The following is a 21,807-nucleotide window of genomic DNA, read 5'->3' as shown; positions in this document are numbered from 1 at the left end:
TTCCCCTTTTATCTGTATATTTCAGAAGTTATAAGATGAACATCTTTATAATAGAAAATGGTTACAATGTTTAATTTTTTTAAATGTAATGCCCTTGTATTTGAGCCTAGAACTATTAATACTCTTAGAATTCAATTTCCTCTTTCCCTCCAGCCCTAGGTATACCCCACAGTGCTCCAAATAAAACAAGACGATACTGCTTCTGCTGCTCCTGCTGCTGCTCATGTCCTCATGCTATGCAACAGCTAAGGAGACTCCAGCACTCACCATGGCCAGCAAAAAGCCCAAGGAAGGAGTCAAGATGGACCACATTAATTTGAAGGCGGTGGGGCTGCACAGTTCTCAGGTACCCTTTAAGATTAAGAGTAAACTAATGAAGGCCTGTTGAGAAGGACAGGGTTTGTTGGTGAGGCAGATCGGGTTCCAGTGTGACAGGCACCCAATCAATGAAGCAAACACATCAGCATAGCTGGAGATGGAGGTGGACGATACAACTGACATGTTCCAGGGGCAGACGGGGGCATCTACTGCAAGGGGAACCTGCTATTTACTCCAGAGGGCTGTCCCTACAGACCAAGAACACATTCTCAATTAGAATACTGCAATTTGGTTCCATCATATCCTATTACAGTGCAGTTTTCTCTATTCTTTCATTTTCCCTCCCCCATTCCTTTATTGTACGTCAAGTAAGTGGTGTATGTGCACAAGCATTTTTAAAATTAATGGCCAGTGGTGTGTGTTGATTAACATCAGAAAGGAAGTGGGCTGGGGAAAAACACTGGTTCTGGCTCTGTGAAAAGACTCCCGTTCTCCCCCAGTGGCATGCTCATTCAGCTCTTATCTTTATATTCCAGTAAGGTTTTTTTGCTCTCACTGTTTTAACTCTCTCTATATATATCCTTGCCTACCTTGTTTGGTTGGAGAATTTTGATGCTTTTCACTTATCATTGTAAAACCAAGAACAATTCTATAACATTCTTGTATGTAGCTTTTACATGTAAGGCAATCTGTCTTTAAGTGAGAATAAATTACTTGAAAAAAATGATTCCTAGATAGTTTTCCCTTCAAGTTAAGCATCTTTTTGTTTAAATAAATGTCTTGTTTGAAATGAAAAAGATACCTATATATAATAGTACTAAGTGTAATGCTATGTGATCTTCACCAAGATGAGTCAATCATAATTTCGCTAACTAAAATTAAAATGTAAAAAGTAATTTAAGAGAAAAATGAGAACACACACTCTGTTTGAAATCTATAAACACACTGTTCTTGGTTACCTAAGTTTTATCTTCTAAACACATGATCTGTATATAATACCTATTTAGACATATCTAAGGAGTTAAAAATTACATCTGCATCCCACTTGGCAGTTGGCTTGTAGCCCATTATTATATTTTTTCTGTGCATTTATGTATATATATGTTTGAATATTGGAGTTATCCAACATTTACAATCATTTTGACTTAAGGTTTTCATTGTCAAAGCTTTCATTGTTGTCTTAAAACCATTGCCAGATATTATCATCAATAGTCAGATGAAATACTATTATACTCACTGCACTATGTAAATACACTCCTCCTTGGTAATTCCTGGTGGATTTGGGGGTGAGTGAGCACACATGCCCTGGGGGTCCATAGCCTGCACCATCTGCAATGAGTGGACACACCTGGGGTGTCAGGGGTCTGGGAAAGACCCTTGGGTCTGAGCTCAGGGACTCAGGATTTAAGGTTTTTTTCTCTCCCAATTGTCTGACGTTAGGGAAGCCATTTAACTTTTCTAACTCTAATTCTGTCTATGAAACGTGGCTAGTAACATCTACTTTACAGGATTCAGAGACTGAAATGTGATAAATGTGTGCGTGTGCTGAAGAATACAAAATAGGACATACATGCCAGGGAAGACAGTAGGACAGGACCAGCTACTGCAGGTGCTTTTTAGACAGAAAGACGGAGCCCTAGACATTATCTGCGTTAGAGTCAACTTTTGAAGTCAGACCGTAAGCTGGTAGATCAGTTAGAAACTGTGAGCCTTTGTCCATGTGCCATTTCCTTAAATGACATCTTTGTATCATATCAGAAAACCATGGAGTAACATGCAGATTGGTTTTGTTCCCAAGATGTTACATCTCCATTCTTCTGGCTCAACTTCTTTTTCAGTCCAGGGCTCATTTGAAAGAAAAATCTATGAGCTGGATTCCCCCAATTATATATTTTTTAAGCCCCCTAAGGGAAATTTTCAAGGAAAACAGAGAACTAACCAGAATAAAGGCTGAAGCTTCACTGTCAGGAGCAAAACAAATGGTATGTTCGTGTGATGTAATAATAGGCTTACCAGTTGCACCACCACTTCAAGATTTAGATCATTTTTGCTGAGACTTGACTTTCTGTCCTGAGAATTGTCTTCTGTGACATTTCTTTCCTGAAGATTAAATGGAGAGTTGATTATTTGGAGGTAGGCTTGGGATCTCTGCAAGCCCAGGGGGTACTGTGCCCACGGGGCCCTCGGAAGCTGTCTGCCTGCAGCCATGACCACAGCGGGCCCTAGACAGGATGAGTGAAGTGCTTGACAAATGGGATGGGTCTCTTAAATGTTATGTTTCAAGAAAATAGCCTTTGTCTTCCTTTAGACTGCATTATACTTGAGAAGCTAAATTCACTGAAGCTCCCTTCTCCCTGGGAGGGAGGGAGTGATCCTGCTATGCCAGGTCTCCTCCCTCCCAGGCTTAACGAATCACACACATTCTTGGGTAACAGGCTTCCACCTCCGCTCTGCTCTGTGGCTTCTCAGCTGAAGGCAAATAGGTTATCCTATTTTTAAGATGCCAGAAGGAAAAAGCTAACAACACTTTATAAAATTCTCCCCCTTTTCACCTAATGTCAATGTGTCATTGACAATTCCAGTGCCCTTTCTAGGCCTGTACATTTCAATCTGGGGGCTCCTTTCTTCACTTTACCTTGCTGATTCTTCTTGTCGTGGCCTCCATATCATTTAGCACATTAAAAATGAGCCCCCACCCCCACCCCTACTGCCTGCAACATCCCAGCATCCACCTAGCGATGGCACAGTTGTCCCCTGTTTGTACTGAGAGATGCAGCTGATTAATGGTCATGGCTAATCAAAGGTAAAGCTACCAGTGGTAATCCCTTGCTGTCCAGAGGGCAAGGCTGGAAGGAAAGCATCAGTTTGTATCTATGACTCCTTTGCCTTACTCTACTCAGGCAAAAATGAATTTTTATTTAGCAGCTGCCGTATTCCTATGGCAGCCGGCAGCCTTTGTGTGAGAGCCCTGGTCCTTGAGCAGCGGCAGCCGGCTCCAGCACCGGGTGCCAGGAGGCCCCGCCTGAGCCCAAACATGTCGCATCTGCTCCAGGGAGTCTTTCAGTCATTTCTTCTGTCCTCCCCAGACCAGCCTGGCATGTATTTATACTTAGGGCTGGGGAAAAAAATCTACCTTGAATTGTGACAAAATAATTCAAAATTTCTCTCTGACTGGAACGCTCTCTTCTTTATAAGTAAATAACAGTGTTGATTATGTATAGTAGAGAGAGAACTTCAACGAGTCAGTGGTGACAGCAATGGTTGTGTAGGTAGAAAGTGGTTGCAGACATAAAATGAAAATCAAGCTCACATTGTTTGGGCCAAAATTAAGATCACCCAAACAGAACAGAACCGTAGTGTGGATCTCACAGGTAAGGGAGCCGTCTTTACCTGGGATATCGCCCTATGGTGCAGGCTCACTTGAACGTTCACACATTACAATTCAGGCGTCAGCGTGGACCCGCAGCCTCCCCGTGGCTATTTCAGAACCTGCTTGCTCACCGTGAGGCTTTGTTTCCCCTCTGGTCAGTGGCGATGTTTTAAAAAATACATTTTTCTTTGTGGTTAGGAAATTAATTGGGCATAGTAATTTTATTTGCACCTAAAATTGGCAACTTCACTCATTTTATAGTATACATTTAACTGCTAGAATATTTTGAGCTTTTTTTAGATTAAGATGCCATCTCTTACTTAGATTTTAGGGATACATTCAGAGGAAGTAACAGGGGCAACAAACTTTGTACATTTATAGGAAACTATTAATTTGAGTTGGTGAGTCTTTCCTCGGCTGTCTCCATGACATACGTAAGGGAGACCGTAAGAAATCAGCTTGCAGAAATAGGCTTTGAGCACATGGAAGGAATTTTCCTCTAGGATTGAGCACAGGCAGACACTGCATTTTCCAGAGACATTCTAGTCAGTGCTGATGCTTCTGCCAGAAAGCACTCAGCTGCCTGGATTCGAGGCCATAAATAGTTGTGAAAATGACAGGTAGAGCTCAGGAACTATGATTCTGGCTGCCACCCGTCACCATGGTTGCATGGTGTCAGCGTAAACACTACAGGCAGACAAAAAGCAGGAATAACTAACAATTGGGCAGCAAGAGAGACAAAGAGAGATGATAGCAAGATAGATACACAGGGTCCTAGATTTGACAGACAATCCTACTCACAAGCCCCTATGGAAGGGTCTTTAAAACAAATATCTCAGAGAAGCTTTCACTTTCCCCTACTATGGCTCCTGAGGCTTCCAAACGAATATCCACGCTTTTAAAAATAACCCCTAATGTGCGCAGAACATCAGCTTTTCAGTTTTATCCTAATTCAGCACTTACATTTAAGCTGTCATTCTTCCTCCTATAGGTCCCCAGATTTGTTTTGTGGGCTTTGTGCAAAAGCTCTTAGTGTTAAGTAATAGAAAACCAAATGAGAATCTAACACACATTTTTTTCTAATTTGATTAAAAAAAAGAAAAACATCAAAGAAATTTCTAGGCATTAAGGAGTTTTGCATTTCTCCAGTTTTATTACAGGCAGACAATGTAAAAACAGCAGGCCTGATTTCCAGGAATGAGACAACTTTAAGCCCAAATTTCATACATTATTTTATTAATGTGATTAGATGTTTAAGTCACCAGCAGGTTGAAAAGACTTGATTCAGTGTGAATTTTATTATATTTGGCAGAGGAAATCTAAGATAGTCCAAGAGTGAAAGTGACTTGAGAGGAAATTCTCCAAGGGACCATTCCCTTAGATGTCAAAGATTCCAGAAATGGTTCTTACCGATAGTGAGGTTTTTCAAACGTAAAAGTGATGCTTCAGTAGAGGAAGCACCTATCATTTTGCCCTCACTGCTTTCTTCAAGTTTTCTTGCTCCAAAGAGGGCCATTTCTGAGGTCTATGTGCCTGGGGTTTGGGGTGACAGATTGACCTTTAGGAATAAATGTGGATGAAAGGACTCCAGTGGGTTTCCAGGGAGGCAGGAATCAGCTGATGTTGAAAGGATTTTGGAAGAATTTGGAACCTCGGGACCCGTGTAATGTGCTTCTGTGTCGATCCTTCCCTTTACTGAACCAGGGTTGGTATTGAGGCCTGGGTGCCATTTCTCAAAGACTTTCACAGGCTGAAGGATGGATGGAGACTATGCCCACCCTGGGGGAGAATGATCCCTGAGAACCTCAAAAAAAAAAAAAAAAGGTAGCTGCCATAACAAGGCAAAAGCAGCAGGCTCTGAGAAACAGAAAAGGGAGTCTGGATTAAACGCCCGCCCTAGTGTGCCCACCCCGCCTGTGCGCTCTGTGAACGGACACTGATCACACCGTGGCGTCTGTTTATGTGCAGGTCGCACCCACGACAACAGCAGCGACCGTGTCTGATTTTGCAGCCTGGTCTCAGGTTTCGCACGGTGCCTAGCGCATGGTTAGCACCTGTAAATATTTAGGGAACTGGGCTGAAAAGATGGGGAATTGCCCTCTCCCTGAGAAGAGGTCCGTGAGAGTTTTCTGAAAAGAACTAAATCTGGACTAAAGGTAGATTTTGGGGAGGAGCAGCAGGCAAGCAGGGTTCCCATCTAGAAATGGTTGAGATGCCCCAGAAAGGTCTTTAGTAAGAGTCCTCTCAGGGAGATGTTTGTGGTCAGCAAGAATTAGACTAAGGCTCAGGCTGTGGTAACAGAATTGTGGGTCTAGGCTGTGTGTGGTAGCTCACACCTGTAATCTCAGCACTTTGGGAGACTGAGGTGGGCGGATTGCTTGAGGCCGAGAGTTCCAGACCAGCCTGGGCAACATACTGAGATCCTGTATCCACAAATATAAAAAAATTAGCTGGGAATGGTGGTATGCACCTCTACACCCAGCTACTCAGGAGGCTGAGGCAGGAGGATCACTTGAGCCCAGGAGTCTGAGGTTGCAATGAGCTATGATGACCCTACTGCACTCCGGCCTGGGCAACACAGCAAGACCCTGTCTCTGAAAAAAAAAAAAAAAATGAAAAACAAAGGGCGGGTCTGAACAATGGCAGGTCTTTTGTGTTGCTGAGTGAGTTAGCGGCAGCTTGGCAGAGGGGACACTGCCCCCAGCAGTCCTCTATGTGTACCCTTGACCTGCCCTTTGTTGTCCTCCAGAGGTGCATGAGCAAATACCTCCAGAATGTCACATTAATGGTGCAACAAACGATTTGCCTGCTGGGGGAACTCGGAAGTCCATTTCTGCTCACAGTCTCCATGGAGAGTTAGTGTTAGGAACCGGCATTTCACACCTTCAAACATCAAAGATATGTGACTTTGCTATGAACATAAAGTGGTTCTAAAATGACATTTCCCCCTACATCAGCCCTCTGAATGATAATGCAGCTCTCACCATTTCCTGAATCCTGATTATTTCACATAACCAAGAATGTATGGATTCTGAATACAGTACTGGCAAAATTATTCTTTCCTGCCTGAAGAACTAACTTTCAACCCACTTTTTTCTTTTATGAATTTGAATCCCAAGTAAGAAAAAAAGAACCATTCTTAGTTCTCTCTCTCTCTCTCTTTCACACACACACATACACACACACACACACACACACACATATTCTCTTTATCTCAGGACTAAGCTAAGTAGCAAAGCAAAACGCAAATTTCTAATTCTTCCTCCACAATCAAATAGTGTTCTTCAGGTCAACATGGTGCAGCTTATGCTTTTAAGTGGCTTAAATGTTATTCATATTATGAAACTACAAAACATCCTTCTTTTTTTTTTTTGAGACAGAGTCTCACTGTGTTGCCCGGGCTAGAGTGCGGTGGTGTCAGCCTAGCTCACAGCAACCTCAGACTCCTGCGCTCAAGCGATCCTCCTGCCTCAGCCTCCTGAGTCGTTGGGACTACAGGCATGCGCCACCATACCTGGCTAATTTTTTCTATATATTTTTAGTTGTCCAGCTAATTTCTTTCTATTTTTAGTAGAGACAGGGGCTCACTCTTGCTCAGGCTGGTCTCAAACTCCTGAGCTCAAACGATCCTCCCGCCTCAGCCTCCCAGAGTGCTAGGATTACAAGCGTGAGCCATTGTGCCCAGCCCAAAACACCCTTTCTTATAATAGTCCATGAAAATGAAGTTCTTAGGAGAAATAACAAGTTGAAAGCTTTCTGGGTAGTACAAACATTATTGTTCATGAATTTCTTCACCACACGTGCCTAACTCTACAGCAAAGCAATGGCATGAAAATACAGCAGCAAGTTTACCTTCATGAATACATTGAATGTTGCCTTTGGGTCATATTTTGTCAGAATAACATTTCCTTCAAAATCTTTGCTCTCTTTACCACATTTCTTCAGCAGAAAATATGACAAAAATTCCAGAGGTCTGTCCTAAAAAATGCACCCCCCCCAAAAAATTTCTGTTTAAGACATTCATGTGAAATACAGTTCATCAACAATACAGCAGAAAAGAGAACACATTTTAGTAGAGTTTTCAGCTTTCTACCCAATTAATTTTCATGTCCAGAAAACAAAGTGACTGTTAGAGTCAGTACGTGGGACTTTCTAGTTAGTCTTATATTCCGGTTACCATATATACTCTTGGTTTTCAACTTTTTGTCCCCATCTGGTTAGGATGCTAAAGTCTTGTGGGAGGGTCTCACAAGATCTTTGGAACCAAAGTGGCTCACAGCAACCTCTTGGCCAAGTGAGGAAAGGGGACAAGGTGGGTCTTGTCGTTTTCTGGGGGAAGAAGGCCTGGGAGAGAGGCGACAGCAGCAGAACTTTGGGAAAAACATTCTGAGGCTCTCAAATTTGCTTCCCTCTCAGTTTATAGGTTTGAGCACTATCAAAATTACATCACACATGGTTATTTTTAAATAATTAGGTGGGAATAAGGACACTGAGCCTACATCAAATATGTTTAGTAATTCTTTGGTGTTTCAGGAGACATGCAGGGTCATCTCTGTGAACGTCCCTGCTCATTTTATCAGCAAAGCTGGCCAGGGCCTTGGCCAGGTTGCTGAGCTGTCTTTGGAGGAGACAAGTCACAGCAAACTGCAGCTTCTCAGAACCCAAACCGGGCAGGACAGTCAGGCCTGCAGGTGTCCAGTGCTGACCCAGGAAGCCACGTTGAAATCAGAGTGGATACAGGACAAGAAGGAGACAGAATGTGTGCAGAGATCATGTTAAATCCACCCACAAAGTAGAACTATGACAGTGGAAGAGAAGGATTGAAGAATATTTCCCTAGAAAACGGAAGACCTTGTAGAGCATCAAGTATGTTAACATCATCCCTATTCCCATCCTAGTACCGATTTCCCCAAAACAGAGAGCTGCAGACTTCGCTTTCCTACAACCTTGCGTCTTCAGGGCTGGGAGAGCAGGCCTGTGGGCTGGCCTCTCCTCCCCGACTTTCCTGGGAGAGTATCCAGGATTTGTTTCTGACGAACACGTTGCTTCGGGCTGTCCACCCCCCACCCTCTGCCCTGTCCCCAGCCAAACCACTGACTGGCTTAGTTCTGTTCTATTGTGTTTTCTCTCTCTTCCTCTCTCTTCTAGCCCCTTTCCCTTCATCTTGTTATATCTGGCTTCACCCTTTCTCAGGTTTTCCTCATACTAGTAATTGGTTTCACTGTTGAATAATGTGTACGTGATATAAAAAACCACCAACACATTTTTAAAGCAGTCACTTCTGACTGAAATTAAGCACGAGACAGAAAGCAGTGCACAATGCAATAAACTTTAAACAACCTAGAAGATTTTCCCACTTGTCTGTTTTGTGTACCTAATACATCTTGTGCCCAGAATCTCTCAGTGGCTGTTTTTATAAACTGATGTAATTTGTCTGAGGATTGTGTTTTGAAAAGGATAAACCAGTAAAAAAGTGATAAAGACAAACTAAGAATTTATTTAAATGTTGGGGTTTTTATATTCCTCTTTCTTCAAAGGATCACTTACAGAACCTTCTTTTGACAGCTCCATCAACCCGTCTGCCAGAGCCTGTGCGGTCTCCTGGTTACTCAGCACGTGGGCCACACTCATGGTGTCAAACATAAACTGCCCTGTAAATACAAGGCCACATGCCCTGGGATTAATTTATGTAAGAGAGGTGATCGAAAAGAAAACAACTCTGTCCTCACAGTTGCTTTTTAGTGGGAAAAAAATGCAAAAAATAGACGTCAAAATTCCATTATGCCACGAGGATGTCTATTATGCTAAGATACAGAATGAGCCAAAGCAATTTAAATGTACAGCATATAAAAAATACCCATCCTGCCAAAGCTGATATTGAAATGAAATCTATAAATTGGATGATAAGGGAAGAACACATGAAAAAGAACCCTGTACATTTCCTATAACTTTAAATGTTAGACTTTCAGTCCGACCAAAAATTCCTTTGCACTCCCTTTATCTTTGTGCTCAAATACATATTTTAAGTCCATAGGAAATAACACACAAACATACATACACAGACATCTTTTAATTTTTTAAACACTTTGAACAACATGCATTTATTTGAAAACAATTTTTTGCCTCAACTTCTCATTGTCTACATCTATCATCAAAAAATACCTCTATGTTTAAAAAGTTTACCTTTCGGCTTTTCTTTCTAGTCCTTAATATCGATGAAAGAACTAAGAGAAATAATTTCTCCCTGTTTATACCTTCAAAACTATTTTTAAATATTGGTTGAACACCTCCTAAATGTGATACAGTGGGTAGGACATAAACACAAGTAGACAAATCCCTGTTTTGGAGACATTTATGTAAAGAAATGTAGGACATATATCGAAAGATAAAATATCTGCATGCACACGTGTGTGTTTACAGCTCTTGTATAGATAGTAACTATGTAAGTAGACCTTAAAGAAGGAGTTGGGCAGAGGAAAAGAAGAAAGGCATAGATATAGACTTACCTTATTGATAAATGGTGTTGTAGTCAGATGGGATGCATTAGAAAAAAACTGAATAGGTAGTTACAGGTGGGGAAAAAAGCTCTCTTTACCCAGATGGTGAAAAACACTTCATTTTTAAAAATGGACTGATTTAGGTGAAGATGCAAAGTTGAGGCAGTAAATTGTTTCCAGAAGGTCTATTGTGATCACTGGATCATGGGGATGGGACGTGAAAGGACAATAAATTCAGTCATGTCCAATAGAGGCCATGGAGTCCATCACCAAAGTACGTACTTTAGATAGAAAATAAATAGGACTTAAATTGTAGAACAATTTAGGTACTCGGTGCTGTGGTGTAAGAGGTGCTTAACTTTTACCCCAAATTCTACTGGGAAAAGGACCCAGCTCTCCGGCTTAGCAAACACAAATTTTGTCTAGATAAATAATTGACAGACATAGATAGGAATTAATAAAATGGTAACATTTAAAAATAGGAACTAGCTTCAGCATTTTTATTATAATGCAAATATATTTGTTCTTAGTGGGAATTCATTATATTTGAAAGGCAATGTGAAAAACATAAGGGATAAATTTTTACTGAGAATGTTTAAAAGTTAAAATTTACCTGCACTGTTCCTAAACTTGTATTTGCTCTGGGTATGGAACCAAGTTCATGATTAACCTGTGAAAGAAGGAGCCAGAGTTCTTACCTATCATTCTGCCACTGATGCTCTTCTGCAGCTCCTTGAAGAGAGGACATAACTGTTTCCTGACTGGTTTCAAGGTGTCTTCCAGGAAGTCCGTGAGGCTGGACCATGTCTGCAGCTTCAATTGGCTGAAGTAGACGGAGGGGGGCGCCCCTTCCCTCGGGGGGTCCCAGCCAGTCACTGAGAACTGACATTATTTTCTCCTTTTATTCTTGCAGACATGAACTTAGATGAGAGAATTCTGCTTTGTGTTTAAAGTACAGCAAACACTTAGTTGTATTTGTATCAGGTTTGTTATCCTTTCTCATTAGAAGACTAATGAACACCCATAGTCTGTTTTCCAAAGTAAATTTAGAAACTCAGTGAGTCATTTCCAATGCCTGGTTCCTTTTTGATAGACAAGGTGATATATTCTATGTAAAGTCAAAAATTAAATAGCTGCTGAATTTTGCATCACGAAGCAGAGAGGTCATCTAAGTGAGAATACGGTGCTTTATCTTCCCAGTCTAAAAGTGACAATACATGAAATCCCACCCTGCCTGGTTTCCCCATCAGGCCATTGACTGTCAACCCTGTTGTAGCCAACCCTTTATCTTCCTTCAACTATGTCAGATGGCCACCTCTCTCTACAGATTTCTCTATGTGACTGTACCCAGTGCTTAAGAAAGTTTCTGTCCTTGAAAAGCAATGGTACGTTAAATTTGATTTTCTGTCCTGAATGGAAAGGTGGTATTTGCTTTGTTTCCTCTACTCTTATTGGTAGACATGTGAAATGCTTTATGACATGTTCTTTTATAAAAAGAATGAGAAAAAGGAGGGAAAAGGAGGGTGAACAGGAGGAAGGGGAGGCAGAGGAGGAGAAAAAGAAGAAAACCTGTATTGCAAGCAACACCATCCTCACCCTGCTGTGCTCTGCTAGGCCAGTCCCACTCCCTGTGGTGCCAAATATGCTGTCATTTGGTGATGTTGCTATATTGACTAAAATTAATAAGTGGCCTCTGCTTCAACACTATATTAGGTCAATGTGCTTTTGTTATATCTACATAGAATCTTCTCCCTTATGAGTTCCACAATCACGCCAGCTCTCCCCAGTCCTGGAAGGCATCTGGGAGTAGAGAAGCCATGCTTTATATAGTTTCTACATCACTCCAAGCCCTGCTTAAGAGGGAATCCGGGGGGCTTTAAAAGGGAAAACGTTTGGCATTGCTATAATCGCCTTGTAAGCAAATGACTGACTGTTGAGAGAGATTACCTAGTTTGGGAAGTGATAGCATCCATTCAGAGAAGGAATGAAAGATAGTCATTGACATTGGCTATATGAGTACTATTTCTTTCTTTTTTTTTTTTTTTCTTTTTGAGACAGAGTCTTGTTCTGTCACCTGTGCTAGAGTGCCATGGTGTCAGCCTAGCTTACAGCAACCTCAAACTCCTGGGTTCAAGTGATCCTCCTGCCTCAGCCTCCTGAGTAGCTGGGACTACAGGTGTGTGCCACCATGCCCAACTAATGTTTTCTATTTTTAGTAGACATGGGGTCTCACTCTTGCTGAGGTTGGTCTTGAACTCCTGACCTCAAGTGATCCTCCTGCCTTGACCTCCCAGAGTGCTAGGATTACAGGCATGAGCCACCGCACCCGGGCCATACCGGTACTATTAACTGTACCTTGTCTTCTGTTGATCCTGGAGAGGGTGTGTTATTGGGCATGGTGGTCATCTCCCATGTATACTTACTGTGTTGGTAAGAGCCAGTTGCAATCCCAGTGGGGGCGGTAAAGAACGTGCCAGTTAGTTGAGCCAGCTGAGAAAGAACTTCCATTCCTGCCTCTGCATAGTCAAAAATACTTCCATTAATTTATTGACAGGTGTTGCCATGAAACAGTTAAATATTACTTAGGAGCACTAAGGAGCTGGCCAAGAAAGGCTGCTAGCAGTTCTTGTCTTCCATTCAAACCCCTCCAGTGAAGAGCCCATAAACACTTTATTATAGTTCACCCATAAATACTGTAGCTGAAGCACTTCATTTATGAGGATTAAGCAACAGGGTGGGGAAAGAGGCCATGCAGTTTGACCTAGGGCTTATTTTCAAATTTGGAATACTCAGCCCAAAGATAGAGAAAAATCTACAGATATTTTCTAAAATGGTCTCATTGTAAAGAGGACAGATTTAAAACAGTTAAATACACGATGGATTGTGATGGTTAAAATTTAGTGGGGCAAATTTAATTTCTCCCGCTCTTCAGTGACATAATATGTATATTGAATTACTGAATTCAGCATAGAGATTGAATTATTTGGAATGAAATTAATATAATGGGTAATTTATTTTAATTATTTGTGGCCCAAGAATAAATAATTACTCCAAAATGCTTCAGTTACTGCTGGAAACAAGATGACAGTAGCTGAAAGGTTGGAATGTCTCTCACTTACTGGTGTCTAATATTTTCATAGACAAATAGATCGATGAAATAAAAGAGAGTCCAAAAGTGGGCCTACACATATCTAGTCAATTGATTTCAACAAAGGTGCAAATGAAATTCACTGGGAAGAGGATAGTAGTTACCAGGAATAGTGATGGAACAATTTAGTATCCATATGTTAAAAAAAATTATGGTATCTATATGTTAAAAAAAAACTCAATCTATACCTCATGTTCTAAAAAAAATTAAAAATAAATGGATCAAATGGATCACAAATATAAATGTCAAACTTAAAACTATAAATCATTCAGAAAAAAATAGAGAAAGTCTTTGTGATCGTTGGTTAGGTAGCAAGTTTTTAGATATGACACCAAAAGCATGATCTATAGAAGAAAAACTTCATACACTTGATTTCATAAAAATTAAGAACTTCTCTTCAAACGAAACTATTCAAAGAAGGAAAATACAAGTTGTAGACCAGAGAAAATGTTTGTAAATCACTTATCCAGAATACATAAACAGCTCTCAAAACTTGATAAGAAAACAAACAACCAAGTTTTTAAAATGGGCAAAACATTGAGACAGACACTTTACCAAGGAAGACATCTGAATGGCAATAAGCACATGAAAAGATGCTGGGCATCATTAGTCATTAGGAAAATGCAAATTAAAACCACAATGAGATACCACCAGTACGCACCCATTTGAATGGCTAAAATTAAGTGTTGGAGTGCCAGGCAACTGGAGTTCTCATATGCTTCTAGTAGAAATGTAAAATGGTAAAACCACTTTGGAAAAGAGTTTAGCTGGCTTTTAAAAAGTTAAACATATACCTATTATATGACCTTGCCATTCTACTCCTAGGTATTTATCTGAGAGAAATGAAAGCATATATTCACACATGTTCATTGCAGTTTTATTTGTAACTGCAGAAACCAGAAAGAACTCAAAAATCTATCAACAGATGAACGGATAAACAATTTGTGGTATATCCATACAATGTAATAATTCCCAGCAGGAAAAAGGAAGGAGCCATTGATAAAATGCATCAAATGGATGAATCTAAAATAATGATTCAGAGTGAAGGAAGTCTGAGAAAAAAAGAATACATATTGTATGATTCCATTTATAGAAAATTCTAGAAAATGCAAATATGAGGGAAAGTAGATCAGTGGTTGCTTTGGGTTGGGGGCAGGGCAGAGAAGCAAGAGAGAGATATTATAGAGTGGTATGAGAGAATTTTTGGGACTAATGAATGTGTTTGTTTTCATTGTTTTATGGTTTCTTAGGGTAGGTATATGGATGTCAATATTTATCCAATTGCACACTTTAAATACATACAGTTTATTTTGTGTTCATTATACCTCAATAAAGCTGTTTAAAATTTTAAAAATAATGCCCCCCAAAAGATGAATCTTAAATGTTTGGCTTGTGCAGTAACTGGGTGAATAATGTTTTTACTGAGGAATCTGGGGAAGGGGTAGTTTCAGTCCTGGGGAGGTAATCAAGAGTTTGAGGTGTGTTAACTCTGAGATGATGACTATTAGACATGCAAATTAAACATCCATATGAAGATGTCAAGTCAGAATTAGATATGAGTCTTCAGCTCAGAGATGCCAGAGCTGGAGACATAAATTTAGAAGCCTTCAGCATATAGATGGAACTTAGAGTTATAGGAATAGATGAAACTGCCAGGGGGAGAGTGTGTATGTGGAAAAGGAGAGAATCTAGGATCAAGCCCTGGGGCATACTACGGGTCTTGCAGAGAGAGGGGAGCCTGCAAAAGGGACTGAGAAGGGGACACTGAGGTAGGAGGGAGCAAGGAGAGGAGACACGAGGAGAAGGAGTGTTCCGAGGGGGAGTGTTCATCTGTCTCCAGTGCTTCTAAGAAGTCAAAGCAAGGTGAGGATGGAGCAGCGACCACTGGATTTGAGCACGTGGAAGTCATTTGGAGTAGTCCAGAAGCAATTTCAGTGGAGATAAAGAGACCCCTTGGAGGAGTGTGAGGAGAGGGTGGGAGGCGAGGAGGAAGAGGCAGTGAGCATGGACCGGTGAGTCTCAGAGTGTGGCCTGGAACCAGCAGCATCACCATCACCTGGGAACCTGTTAGGAATGAAAATTCTCCAGCCCCACCCCAGACCTGAGTCTGAAACTCTAGGTGGGGCCCAGCAATACGGACTTTAACAGGCCCTCCAGGTGATTTGAATACACACTAAAGTTTGAGACCCATTGGTTTAGTCAATTTAAAAAGAAGCGAGGGAAAGTTTATTGTCTTTTTTTCTACAGGTGCTCCTGATTTGATAGGAATGATCCACTAAAGAGAGAGAAATGAGGCTTAGGAGAGGATTGGAGTGTAGGAGTGAAGTCTTTTTTTTTTTTTTTTGAGACAGAGTCTCACTCTGTTCCCCGGGCCAGAGTGCCGTGGAGTCATCCTAGCTCACAGCAACCTCAAACTCCTGGGCTCAAGCGATCTTCCTGCATCAGCCTCCTGAGTAGCTGGGACTACAGGCATGCGCCACCACGCCCGGCTAATTTTTTCTGTATGTATTTTTAGTTGTCCATATAATTGCTTTCTATTTTTAGTAGAGACAGGGGTTCTCGCTCTTGGTCAGGCTGGTCTCAAACTCCTGAACTCAAACAATCCACCCACCTCGGCCTCCCAGAGTGCTAGGATTTACAGGCATGAGCTACCGCGCCCGGCCAGGAGTGAAGTCTTGAGATGGGAGGCAATGGATGGAGTCCAAGTGGAGTGGCTGGTCTTGCTGGAGCAGAGGTGTTTCGTCCATCAGAACAGAAGGGAAGACAGAGAATGAAAAGTATGAGGTGGGGTCAGTGGTGGATTTGATGGTGGGAGGAGAATTAGGGAGTTCTCATATGACTCAGTTTTCTCAAGGAAGTAAAAGGTGAGGTCAAAAGCTGAGAGATAGGGTTATTGAAAGATTGACTAAAGAGAAGAGATAAAATCGTCATCTCAAAAAGTGGGAAAATGAATTTACCAAGAAAATGTCAAAGGATTGCTCATTAGAGTTGCAATCCCATTTGGTGTCATCAAAGTTAGGCCAATCAACACAGCTGTATTAATACTACTTTCTCCAACAGTCTTCAGCTGCTCTAGTGCAGGCAGGAACAGGCATGCAGAGAGTTGTGTTTTGACCAGCATTGGGATTTAGCCAAATAAGTTGGGATTAGCCAGGAGAAAGAGACAGGAAAGTTCAAATTCTTTGCAAGGGAGTGATGATAATGTTGGACCACTAAGTCCAAGTTTAACAAGGAAGGAAGCAAGGGTGAAGGCACGGTGGTAGGGACTGGAAAAGTGGGAGTGTGTAGACGGTGGCGGGGGGCAGTCTTAGGCAAAGAATCACTGGAGGGGGGATATTTGAGCACATGACTTGGAAGTGGTGCTCAGAGACAAATGCTTGAAGTCAGGAATTCAGGGGTGATGCAGCTACCGGGGCTGACAAGCACAAGAGTGATACTGAGTTTGTAGAAAAAGAGAGATTTAGGCTGAGAAGTCAAGTGTCTTAGGTGACTCATCCAGGTGGATATGACATTGGATGAGAATTTTAGGGATGGTGTTAGGGCCCAGAATGATGGTAGGAAATCTATTTTATTCCTTTGGCTGCCATTAAGTTTCACTTGAAATAATTTTTATGTCACCAAATCCACTGTTCTTTTCTCCTTTTCCTCTTACTCTGCCTTTCAATACTTTATTTTCCCATATTTTTTCTTTTATTCCACTTAAAAAATTTGCTTATCTCTTTTATTCCACTTAAAAAATTTGCTTATCTCTCATTATAAAAGTGATATTAGTTCATTATAGAAAATAAAGGCAAACAAAAGACAATTTTTAAAAGCAGAGGGCAAAGAAAGGAAAATTCACATCATCCTATTAAATTAGTGTTAATGCCTTGGTATATATGCTTCCAAACCCCTTTCTACACATATGTATGCCACCCCACACATATGTATGTTTTAAACAGTGGGATCACACTATCCACATTCTTTGTAACTAGTCTCTTAAACCTGATTTCAAAAGTAGAAAAATTGTAAAACACATCTAGAAATAGGTGCTGTTTAATGTTTTGGTATATTTCCTTCTAGAATCTATGCATATTTTCTACATAGCTGAAATTATACATACACATATGTGTATATATACACTGTACATATATACATATAATTGGAATAACTGTAAAATTATTTACAAAAAGATTTTTATAATATTTTGTATTTTGTTTCCTTTTAAACTCCTTCCCATCCTTTTTTATTTTTTCCTTTCCCCTGGTTGAAGCGCGCCAGGGGCATGCTTCCCGTATGTTGAATAGTCCTGTGAAACCTGAGGATTAGGAAGAACCTTAAAACTCACAGTTCCCTAAGGAATGGAAAATTTAATTTCACATTCCCTCTCCCCTGATCTGCTTGGAAAAACAACATAGCCCATGAATACAGAGCTTTTGTTTAACAGATATCCAAAGATGGAACTTGACTTAAGGTTTCTGAAGTTTCTCTTCAAGCACTGAAATCAACTCTGAATCCTAGCGGCTGATTCTAGACAGGCAGACACTTACCAGCAACCTCAGTGATTGTCAGTCACACTCATCTTCACAAAGCACTTCACACTGTTTTTAATATTATCTAAGTATTTATAGTATTATTTCTTTTTATTATTTAAATATTTACATTATCTTGATATTCACAAGTCCTTACAGTAAGGTAAGCTATAATACTATTATCCTCACTTCCATATGTGGCAGTTGAGGCCCACAGGCTTGCCTAAGGCCACACCGCTAAGAAGTGGCCTGGGCGGACTCCAGCTCAGGTCCTTGGTCTGTCACCAAGTTCATAGTTTCTCCAGGTTCAGAAGACAGCAGGGGGGTTTCTCAGATTGAATGATTATGGTTCCTATGCTGGTCAGGCACCTTCCCCTATACTATGGAGGCTGATTTTATTGTGTTTTCTAGAATAAATATGAATAATGCTGCTGGGTCTTGCCATTAGTGACTTTATCTCTGCACAGATAGGTTGCTCTATTCACTACCCCCCACCCTTACTTCCCCCAAATACCTGGGTATGTGAGGAATAACTAGAGAAAAAAATAAAAATTGAAATGTGACTGAGTCGTTTGACCTGGAGGCACGTCACACATTCAGAGCATATCACCACAAAGTGGCCTATAGTGTGTTCCAAGCTGACCTGATGCTCCAAGGGGCACAAAGATGTCCACATGACCCCCTTCCTCCTCAGTAGTCACATAGCTTCCTAATTTCTCCCAGAAGTTCCTCACGTCAGGCCTCAGCAAATTTTTAATACCAATTTTATAGCCTGCGGAAAAAAGTCAAAATGTCATATTAGTTTGTAACATTATCATGAATGGAAACTATTAGCAGTTTGTGAAAATGCAACCACAAATTCAAAAAGGCAACATCTCCCTGTAAGACCAAGATCTCTAAGGCACCTCTGCTTCATCCTGCACCGTGTCAGGGCCACCATCATTGCCACGGTCCCCTTCACGCGCTGGATTACCTGGACACTGTGCACTTAGGTTTAGAACGTTGCGTTTCTGCCTCCGCTGTGCAGCGGTGTGAGTTACCAGGCTCGCGCAGGGGTCAGGGTGGGTGGCTAGTCAAGTCCTGGGATTTTGCAACCAAGTTCCAAAGTAGAAATGTTTCCCACAATTGTCAGTCAAAAAATAAGTAGTCAGAGCAGAAGTAAGGGTCCCAGAGATGGTAAACATAGACTGAAACTCTCCTTCTCTCTCGCTTCCTAGGAATTCATTGTGATGATGCCACTAAGCTGCTCGAGTCTGGACCCATTTCTAAAGAGGCTCTGCCTCCCTGCGCCCCAGCAATGAAATGAAAACAAACTCAGGCGCAAGAATTCTGACTTTTCACTCCATTCCATCCAGAGGTCTACATACACAATGGAAAGATCTCTTCGTGTGATGGGGTAAGAGATTTCGTTTTGATGTTGTTTTTACAGCAAAAGCTTTTGGGATAACACCACAATTATATAGAAGTAAACTAGTTACTAGTGTTTTTTTTAAAAAAGGGCTGGGCACGGTGGCTCACACCTGTAATGCTAGCACTTTGGGAGGCTGAGGTGGGAGAATCTCTTGAGGCCAGGAGTTTGAGACCAACCTGAGCAAGATAGCAAGACCCTATCTCTACAAAAAATTAAAATATTAGCGGGGCATGGTGGTGGTGCATGCCTGTAATCCCAGCTACTCAGGAGGATGAGGCAGGAGAATTCTTTGAGCTCAGGAGTTCAAGGCTATAGTGAGCTATGATCGCGCCACTGCACTCCAACCTGGGCAACAGAGTGAGCTCTGTCTCTAAAAAAAAAAAAAAAAAAAAAAAAAGGAAAGAAAAGAAACAAAGAAAATAAGGAAAAGGTGACTTTGTAAACCTTCCTTATCTGGAGAACAGAAAGGCTGAGATCAAGAAACTCTCACAGCCACTCCATGTGAGGTAAACTTACTCCAGTGGTGTAACCTTGCCATTGACACCTCTGCACCATTGAGAGACAAATTACCAGGTAATCAATTATAAATTTAATCCCCCCAAAACGGTATCTGTGCTTTACTTTGGAGGGATATATGAAATTGATGTGCAACACAATTTGCTCCAGGCACAGTTAAACTAAACAAGGAAAGCTAAAAATAAGGTAAAGCTAAACAAAAAAGCAGTTAATTTTTGCCAATAATAAATCTTGCTGAAACTTCCAAGAATGCTGAGTTCTAGCCACAGAGACAGCAATTTGATGGGAGCTTCGGGGCCTCACTCTGCCATTTTGTGAGTTTCCTGCCAGCTCTCTCCTGGGCCGTTTTATTCCCTACTGCTGTAATCCCACCAGGATGGAAGATTTCATGTTAGTAAAACTTAAAACAATTCTACTTTAAATATAAGCAAGGAAGGATGCAAGTTAGAAGGAAACATAGAAACTAGAAGTTTACTTCTAAAACATTTCATTATCTCCTTCCTCCAAAGAAGGGTAACCATTGAGATTTTTGAAAGTTGCCCAATAACAGGCAAATAATTATCATCCATTCCTTTCCCTTGCCGTATAATGAATGTTGTCAGGGCACACCAATTTATAGATCTTGGTATTTGCTATTAAAATTGCTTCACTTTCATCAAACTTAAAACTTGTGCATCAAAGGACACAATCAACATAGTGAAAAGGAAACGCATGGAATGAGAGAAAATATTTGCAAATCATATATCTGATAAGGGGTTAACATCCAGAATATATGAACTCCTACAACTCAATAATGAAAAAATCAAATAATCCAACTTTAAAAATGTGCAAAGAACTTGTTACCTCACATCTATAAGGATGCCTACTATTAGAAAACAAACAAACAGAACATAACAAGTGTTGGCAAGGATGTAGAGGAATTTGAACCCTTGTGTGTTGTTGGTGGGATTGTGAAATGATGCAACTGCTATGGAAGACAGTGTAGAGGTTTCTCAAAAAACTAAAAATGAAACTACCATATGATCCAATAATACCACTTCTGGGTATATATCCAAAAGAATTGAAAGCAGGATCTCAAAGAGAGATTTGCACACCCATGGTCATAGTAGCACTATTCACAATAGCCAAGAGGTGGAAGCAATCGAAGTCTCTATCAGTGGATGAATAGATAAAGAAATGTGGTATATAAATACAATGAAATATTATTTACCCTTAGAAGGAGGGAAATTCTGTCACATACTACAACATGGTTGAACCTTGGGGACATTATGCTAAGTGAAAAAAGCCAGTCACAAAAAGACAAATAGTGTGTGTATCCATGCGGTATCTAACATACTCAAAATTCATAGCAACAGAATTGTGGTTGCCAGGGGCTGTGGGGAGGGAAAAGGGAAGTTGTTTTTTAGTGGGTACAGAGTTTCAGTTTTGCCAGATGAAAAAATTCTAGAGAGCTGTTTCACAACAATGTGACCATACTTAACAGTATTGAATGGCATACTTAAAAAATGGTTAAGATGGTAACTTTGATGTTATGTGTTTCTTTAATTGCAATTTTTAAAAATGATCATCAAAAAAAATTGCTTCACTTTCTTCATAAAGCCAAAATCAACACTTCTTAGCAAATTGGAACTTAACTAGTACTCTGAACGTCACACGTGGACAAACACTGCATAAGCTCAAAGTTGGTTGCTCATTGCAGTCCCCAGTCCTACCTTGGAGTAAGTTGATTTCCCTGCTATCTCCATCACTAAAGAGCCCCACGCTCCGTGCCTTCCGCCCATCCAGAGCCTTTTCTATGAGATGGAGCAGGCTCTCCAAGGTTATGCCGCTGTGTTCATACACCACAGTGATGATGCCCGCCTTAACGCTTTCTACCACCATCTGGAAAATGAAACCAAAGCTGTAGGAATTGAAGCCTGCTATTTTGGAATATTTATTAATAAAAGAAATATAATGGAGATATATATGCTATCATTTCTAAAGAATTTTCTTTTCAGAAATTATGGAAAGAAAATAAGCTTCCTCCTTCATTCGTT

General features: G+C 40.8%; 1 protein-coding gene across 1 annotated transcript in view; it reads right to left on the bottom strand.

Moving 5' to 3' along the window:
- The window catches only part of ECT2L (epithelial cell transforming 2 like), a 67,973-nt gene that overhangs the window by 16,133 nt on the left and 30,033 nt on the right, over positions 1-21,807 (bottom strand). Inside the window, 8 exon segments of the mRNA XM_045544457.1 lie at positions 2,332-2,418; positions 7,541-7,666; positions 9,236-9,339; positions 10,884-11,031; positions 11,033-11,067; positions 12,609-12,701; positions 18,488-18,616; positions 21,484-21,652. Coding sequence (XP_045400413.1) covers positions 2,332-2,418; positions 7,541-7,666; positions 9,236-9,339; positions 10,884-11,031; positions 11,033-11,067; positions 12,609-12,701; positions 18,488-18,616; positions 21,484-21,652 — 891 coding nt within the window.

This window comes from Lemur catta, chromosome 2 (assembly GCF_020740605.2).
Source record: "Lemur catta isolate mLemCat1 chromosome 2, mLemCat1.pri, whole genome shotgun sequence".
NCBI lineage: Eukaryota > Metazoa > Chordata > Mammalia > Primates > Lemuridae > Lemur > Lemur catta.
The sequence above is the reverse complement of the archived record's forward strand: the minus strand, read 5'-3'. Positions and strand labels throughout refer to the sequence as shown.